At 32.2% G+C, this 8651-nt stretch overlaps 1 protein-coding gene across 1 annotated transcript; it reads left to right on the top strand.

Moving 5' to 3' along the window:
• LOC106446133 (WAT1-related protein At5g40210-like) lies at positions 1-2554 on the top strand. Its single transcript, XM_013887817.3, has 7 exons — positions 1-291; positions 369-434; positions 744-857; positions 1463-1655; positions 1729-1890; positions 2010-2158; positions 2263-2554. The coding sequence occupies exons 1-7, from the start codon at positions 98-100 to the stop codon at positions 2393-2395; spliced, it is 1011 nt and encodes a 336-aa protein (XP_013743271.1). The 5' UTR covers positions 1-97; the 3' UTR covers positions 2396-2554.
• The last annotated feature ends 6097 nt before the right edge of the window (positions 2555-8651 follow it).

Genomic DNA, 8651 nt, shown 5'->3' with positions numbered 1-8651 from the left:
AATAATACTTTTTCTAAATATAAAATCTAGAGAGAGAAGGTCTTCAGATAGAGAAAGAGAGAGCAAGAAAAAAACAAAAGAAGCCAAAGAACTGAAGATGGCTGAGGGAAGATTATGTAACAGAGATGGCTTGATCTTGACGGCAATGGTGTTAACGGAGTTTTCTAACGTCGGAGTGAACACTTTGGTTAAATCGGTGACTTCCAAAGGACTAAGCCCATTTGTGGTTCTTGTTTACTCCTACGCTTTTGGATCTCTTATTCTTCTTCCACTTGCCTTCTTCTCCTTCAGGTTTTCTTCTTTCCTTTGACTCTGTTCCCAAAAATTTGATAAGAACTTGTTCTTATATAGCGTTATCATCTCTACAGATCAAGATCTCTTCCTCCGTTGACTTCCTCAGTTCTTTACAAAATGGGACTTCTTGGTCTTATTGTGTAAGTTCTTTTATTTGGTGACCGTACAGTATCATTAATTTAGCAAGAGATGGTAACTGTATGCATAATGTATATGAGCAACCTAATTAATTCAGGATTTTATCTTCACATTATAAGTTGTTAAGTTCTTATTAAAAGAACTAGACAAACTTTATTTGAAGCATTTCTATGACGATAAATTCAAGCAAATTATTTTTCTTCGATCAGTATTTTGCAAGATTTTTTGTTCCCTTACTTTTTAGTGTAAAGAAGTATTCTTACTTTTATTTTTGTGTTTGTTTTTTAATTTTTTTTTTGAGAATAAAACAGAAGTGCAGCACAAATCGCAGGGTACAATGGGATTAAATACAGCTCACCCACTTTATCTTCGGCCATGAGTAATGTTAATCCTGCATTTACCTTCATCCTCGCCATAATTTTCCGGTAATTTATTTCCCACATATCTCAAATACTTGCTAATTGAATGAAATCATTTATTTTAATAGAACGTTGGTTGAGTTTACTTTACAAGATGCTTATATCTCAAGGCATCCCATCCAATAGAAAGCTTGAAAGTTTCCATAATGTTGTTAGTTGAAAAAAGGGAAAAGGGGAAAAAAAAATATCTGTTGACGAGAAAAACAGATCTCCTTATTGTTTAAGTCTTCGCAGAAGTCAATAATTACGGGCCCACGCGATTTATTTAGCTTTTAAATGGATTTTATAATCTAATAATGAAACTTGTGTACAATTTTTAAAAATCACTGAAAACGTGTTTAGAGGATTTCTAAAAACGACAACAGACTTTTATTTATTTAGTTACATGTCCATTAAATTATACTGTATCAACGAAACAAAGAAAATGAAAATAGTATATATATATATATATATTATGTATGTATGTTGGGTACGAGGCAGAACTAATTGGTTAGCTATCGACTAACCACTTCTCGTTTAATAACCTTCACACAATCATTTTTCTTTATAATAGAACAAGAAATAAAGGATAGACAAGTAGTGTTTGTACTAACTTGGACTTTTTGGTATAGCATGGAGAAAATATCTATAAGAAAAGAGACTAGTGTAGCCAAAGTGTTGGGAACATTATTGTCTATAATAGGTGCACTTGTGGTTACTCTGTACCACGGTCCAGTGCTTATGTCTTCACACTCTGATTGGGTTATTGGAGGTGGCCTTCTTGCTCTTCAATACATCCTTCTCTCCTTCTCTTATCTTGTTATGGTACGTACATTACATCTTATATATTAATACAGTCAGCAAGATATATTATATAAGATAACTCGGGTATTTATAGGCGCACACAATGAGTCGATATCCATCTACGGTCGTTGTAACGCTAGTACACAATGTTTGCATTCTCACTGTGTGTGCATTCGTTAGTCTTTTAGTCGAGAAGGATGACTCGAAGGCATGGATCATAAGATTTGACGTCACCTTGATCAGCCTTGTTGTAGTGGTAATTCTTACATAAATATGTGAAATAATATTTGGCCTTAGATGTTTGTTAATTAATTACTCGTTGTTCTTGGTCTTGAATCTTGATGATGATATACGGGATATACATTTTTACCATAGGGTGCTTTGAATTCGGCATACTATATTATACATACATGGGCGGTGAGTCACAAAGGACCGGTGTACTTGTCGATGTTCAAACCGTTATCTATATTGATAGCAGCCGCATCAACTACCCTTTTTCTCGGCGAGACGATCTACCTTGGAATGTATAACACATAACTTTTGCTTCTATTTGTCTATAGTAATGTTTTTAATCTCATTATGCTAGCTAATATCATCTCTCAATTTTCTTGCTATGTTTGAATAACAGTTTGATAGGAGGAATATTGATAGCAATAGGATTTTACATGGTATTGTGGGGAAAGGCCAAGGAAGCCAAAGTGAACATACTAGGAAGCATCGAGTCGCCTCCTTCACAAAAAGCTCCTCTTTTGGGAAATTAAAAGCTACTAAATATGTTTACATTATACAACTAGAGATTTTTTAAATTTTAACAACAAAGCATTCTTCTACTATCTCTCTTTTATATGTTTTTGTTTTTATTTCTTACTTTATTGTTTTCGATTATATTTATGTAATAGTTAAGAAGACCATTGCTTCAATTTATGTCTCTCGTAAATTCTGTTTCAGTTTGTTTGTCTATAACCAAAAGGATGTCTTTTGGTTTGGTGATTTTGTTCTAGACCTATCAAATAAGTCAATTTCTTTTTCTTTTTTTTTGTAAAAGTCAATTTCTACCCTCGAAAGTTATTTATTTGATTTAAAGATCTACTTACCATAAACATCATGCGATTCTTTATAAAACGTACATTTTGTGACTCACAATGGTTCTGTAAAGAATATTTTTACAGCACCTTGAGGTGGTTGGGTTAGGCTCATTCTAAGCGGTTTTTGGGCTCCTATTACTATTGTTCCTGTCTCCTTTCTATTGCTTATCACCTTTGATGCTAAGAATAAATTAGCAAACTGCTGTATGTTTCGTAAACTCTTGCTTTCAATAGAAAACCTTTTTGCAAAAAAAAAAAAAAAAAGAATATTTTTACACAACATTTAGGTATTGAATGGGAGGCGGAGGAACAGGTGGTTCGACCGCTTAAGTGGATCTCCCGCATATGATGCGCCATTCATGCGAATAACACAATTGTGATAAGTGGTTCATTTTAAAATAATAAAATAATGTTAGCCAATGTTGCGGTTCAAGCAGTCCAACTTTTATGAAGTAATATTCTTGATCCACTTTGTACAGTAGAAACACCAGGTTTTTGATATGTATGTGGTTCATCCTTTTACTTTTGTTTTTAGTATTTACTTTTATTATTCTTTTGTTTTAAAGAGGTTGAATACGTTAAAGCATTACGTGACTTAACTCTGAAACTAAACAGAATAACCTAATCTCCTGAAAACAAATGATTTTAAATCATGCAAATTTGAAGCTATAAATTAATATATATACTATTATGTTCAAGCATAATATATATAGAATACTTATTAAAAATTGTTAACTGTATGATACTAAAATGATAAGAAAAAGTTTATGTTGGATTACAAAAATATAATAAAATTAAAATTCTTTATATCATTTTAACTGAATATAATAATATAAATATTCTAAACCGCTAGATCAGCTCGATTCGCTCTTGTTCTGCTCGATCCGCTTCTTCCATTCGGAGCCTTATTCTGCCGCACAGAATTCACTTTAACCACTTGAAACTCTAGCATGGATGACCTACTCTCGCGAATTGATTACACTAAGAGACACTTTTTGACTTTCTATTACACATAGAGACACTTCTTACATGTGACACACTTTGTTGTGGGCCAGCAGCAGATTATGGACAATTTTGCCCTTAATGAAAAGGACAGTTGTGGATGGGTGATTTGTGGACGAGTGATGTGTGGTTGGATGATTTGTGGACGGGTGATGTATAGATGAGTGATGAGTAATGTGTGAATTTGTGATGTTAATGTGTTTATAGTAGATAACGTGGACAAACTCTATGTTTTGATTCCATAAAACTATATAACAATACGTGGACATGGACTCATGTTACTAAAATTATACCATAAAACGTGGATACGGACTCTGTTATCTCCAATACAAACACTGGGCTTCTTCAGCTCAGTTGATAAATTATCTGCAGTTAAACTTCAATCAAGATGAGAAAGAGATGATATTGTGAGTATGAGCGGAGAGAAAAATAGAAGAAGCGTTTACTTTTTGTCGGAGAGTAATAGATCTTGCATGTCAGAGATTTCTGATCTAAGGAATTTGCGCTTTGTCATGATGTGGATGGATGTAATTTTGATTAGAGTTGAATTTAGATCCCGAGATGATGAATTGAATCGAATGAATATTGTCCATGTTCACAACTAGTTTATAATTATGTTAAGATGTTCATGTCCACGACTAAATTATAATTCTCTTATCCACGCTTTCGTGTCTACGTCCACATTTTGTTTACACATTAATATATATAATATATATATGAACATGGATCTTAAAAGATAGAAAATTTTATATATAGTTTATTATGACAATTATTTTTGTTTAATATATTTTAGAACTTGAGATAAAAATAAATAAATACATGAATTAGAATAAGAAAAATAATAAAATGAAATAAGAAGAAAAGAGAGATTCTCTTTAGTTTAAGGTCATAAGAATCGTTTTGACAAAAGAAAGTGTGTCTCAAGTGATAAGTGTCTTGTAGTGTAATTTGAATGTGAGAAAGTGTCTCTAGATGTAAAAAAATTCAAAGTGTAAACAGAATCTACATTATAATAGGGCAGTTGCATCACTCCTGATGCGACACGTCAGCAGGTAAGTGGGCCTCACTTTTAAAAAGTATGAAAAATGTCAAGCATGTGGTTTGAACCCTGATTACTGTGATATAAACACCAACATTTATACCACTAAACTAAAGAATACTTTGTATATTGATGACTGAAACTAATATATATTTATGAGGTCATCTGTTTTATTTTTAATGGGCCTATGTAAAAACACTCAATCAACCAAATTATCATTCAAGCCCACCAATATTGATAATTAGCAAATTACGAGTCGTCATCACTCTTGCCCCTCTGTCAATCATGCCGACGTTCCGTATGAACCCTAATTTAGAGCTTCAGGAGTTCACCCAGCCTTTGCTAAAAAAAAAGAAGAGTTCACCCAGTTCCGTCACATCTATCATCACTTATAATAAAGATATTCACTATGTTGAACTAAGCATATTTTTTCTACTTCTACCGTTTCAGGTATCCATCGGCCCACTACTATAAATATGTGGCAAATAACGATATTTTCACTCACTATTTTCACTTTCCAGTTGTGCCTAATGTTGATTTTCTCAACGATGTCGCGAAACTTCTTTTCCATGAGCCCGATGAGATACTGTGATGTTTTATTGGAATAATAATTTCAAGTATTATGTGGTTATGCTGATGTATCGTATCAAATGGAGAACATATTGGAATTTCTAGGCTAGAACAAGTTTTAGTTGATCACAAGACTGACCGAAAGCAATATTCTTTGAGTTTACTCCAGATCTATATATTAACTTCAGGTTAGAATTTTGGTCATATAAGTTTGTATAGGTTAGCAGTTTTGATTATATGTTTTCCCGATTATGATTGAATCCTACTTTTGTTTTTCTTTCCTTGGTTAGGTAAATATCTTTGCCAAGGCTGATGGCCTTCAGAATCAGGCTCAACCTCTTGAAGATTTTGCAAAAAGGCTTAAACCGAAGGTATTTAGTAAATGTTGAATCTTGTCAGAAAGATTTAGTTCTTTGATTTCGTCTTCATGTCTATATTTTTATGTGCAACTTATGTTTATATTTGAGATCCTATATTAACTAAGATTAACTAACCGACGAAATCTGTAGGAAAAAAATGTGGTGACTATGGTAGGAAAGACTTTTGATCAGTTGGTATCAAACTATCCTGATAATGTTCATCTTGAGGTAAGTAAAACCAAAAGACCACTCTGCTAAACCAAAGATTTTATTAATCGAAACCGAGATAAAAACTCATGGATCGTGTGGGGAAAACTAAAAATAGGTACATAAACCATGGTGTTGAATTGTGAGGCACTGAGAAGCACATGTCGTGAAGTTGGCTAAGCATTTTAAAGGCTTTGAGAATTTTATTTGTAAGAATTTATGCATCGGAAAATGAGCAGCCTAAACTACATGTGAATTAAATCTTACCTAAAACCAAGATAGGTGATTCCCAAATCATGACCTGATCTTTGTTAATGACAGGTTAATGATTATCTGACGACATTGCTCTACAAATTTGGTATAAATGAGAAGCAGAATAACCCTTTTCATAGAGTTTCACTAGCTTAAACCCTTTTCGCTTTCACTACTTTTTGGTGTATCTTAACAAGTCTGATTTTCAGTTAAAACTATTAATTAAATTGAGCTCCCAGGACATGGATGTATTCATCAATGAAAAGTTAAAACCAAAATGTGGTACTGTGAAGGACGAATTGTAGTCAAAGGAAATATTCTAATTAACATTCACACCCTTTTGACCTCCAGCTCAGAGCTGTACGCAGGTACCTTAATTTATTAATAGGAAAAGATTAAGATAAGACTAGAAGAACACAAAGTTATACTGTACAAAACTTGACAGATTAATCATATATGTGCCATCAATATATGAAAAGGAATTACAAATACCAGAAAACGTATAAAACACAAATATAACACATGCAAATAATATGACCATGCAAGTACATGCAAATTATAAAACAATATAAGGTGCAGAGACGCAAAATGTATATAGCATGCACTTATAACTAAATGACATAGAAAACCCACTAATTCTGCGCTTGCGCGGGATGAAAGCCACCTAGTGATAAACAATATACAAGTACTTATTTATTTTTCCTAGCAAAAATATACAAATAGTTTTCGTCTATTCTCTTCGTTCTTTCATATTCTATTCTAAATTTTATAATTTTTTACATATGAAATCATTTACCTTTTTTAGAACTACTGTTACTTTTACTTTATAAGATTGCTTATTTTCAAGATTTCAATAATGTTGCTACTTGTTAGTTGAGAAAAGGAGAAAATGCAAAAAAGAAACTTAGAGTAGGATTAATGCATGAGCTAAGAGGAGTGCTTAGGGGTGACGCCAGATCTGGCGTCGATGCTTGAGCTGTTTCGTGGGTTCCACTGACACGTTGTGTTATACGATTGGTTTGTTTATTTTTTTTTTTAAATCAGAGAAAAAACCAAAAAAAAAAAAAAATTAAGCACTTCACTTAGAGTGCTAGAGTTAATGATCTCTTATGTTTATGTTGACGAAAAGAAAAATAAGTTACGGGTCCACGGAAATTATTTTAGCTTTTAAAATGGATTTTATGTACAAGCATGAAAGATGTATCTTGAGCAACCAAAAAAAAAGCATGAAAGATGTGTACAAATATTTTTATATATCACTAAAACGCGTGGAAGACAAATGTTTTTTTATTAACCACACACAAACGCCCAGCACTAATTCGCCGGATTATATATATAAGATATATATCCATTATAGGGGTTTTAATCTCAATTTGACTACACAGTTTGATAGGAGGCTTATTGATATAAATAGGATTTTACATGGTATTATGAACCATATAGTCGTCTCATTCACAAAATGCTCCTCTATTGGCTAGTTAAAAGCTAATAACTTTGTATTATTTGTTACACCAAACTTTGTAAAAAAGAGATTATTTTTATTACAATTAACAACAAAGTATCCCGTAATATCTATCTTTTTCTATACTTTTGCTCTACTTTGTTCTTTCCTTAGTAATTACATTCTATTATCTCTGTAATATGAATACCATCATTTAAAACTTTTGTCATTCCAAAATTCCAAAATTTGATTTCAGTTGGTTTAAATTTAGAAAATCCTTATTAATATATTGAAGTCTAATAATCTAATTGTCAATCTAAAATATGTTGTAGTTTGAGTTTCAAATATTTTAAATTCACGTATAGTTTAAGTAATCAAATAATTTATATTTAAGTAAAAGATTTGATCAAGTAACGGAACAAGTCAAGTAAGTTGAAAACATTCAAAATTTAGACAAATATTTGATATGCCAAGAACTCGTTTTAAACAAGTCAAGTACAAATAGCAAATTTAATTATTTGAAGTCATGAACAAATAAAGCCAAATAAAGTTACAAAAAAAAAAAAAAAAAACAAATAAAGCCAAATATCAAGTATCCAAAATTTAGCGGATACTTGGCCCGTGCCCACCCCTAACTTCTAGAATTACAAGCACTTTTTCTTTTAGTTTAAATTTGGGGGTTTTCTCGGGAAACATGCATAACTGAATTGAAAGGATTTAAAAAAGAACTGAATTTAAAGGATTCACAACTCGCAAGCACTTTAAAGTGCTTTATTGAATTGAAAATAGTGTGTTCATCGACATACTAAAAGCCAATGTATTTCAGTTTAAAGAAGGGGAAGAAACTTAGTTCTTGGTTGGTAAACTGATTCATTGGTTTCAACGAATGTTATAATGCATAACCTAATAACTAACGGATCCACAATTTCTCTGACTATAATAAATGCATGTTTTGAGGGCAGTGTGATGGGGGTCAACCACTACTGATTCTAGGTTTCAAAATCGGTTCAAGCGGTGGAACCGAACCAATGTCGAGATTGTAGCAAACACAACACACAACGA

Source organism: Brassica napus, chromosome A4, assembly GCF_020379485.1.
Source record: "Brassica napus cultivar Da-Ae chromosome A4, Da-Ae, whole genome shotgun sequence".
Taxonomy (NCBI): domain Eukaryota; kingdom Viridiplantae; phylum Streptophyta; class Magnoliopsida; order Brassicales; family Brassicaceae; genus Brassica; species Brassica napus.
The sequence above is the reverse complement of the archived record's forward strand: the minus strand, read 5'-3'. Positions and strand labels throughout refer to the sequence as shown.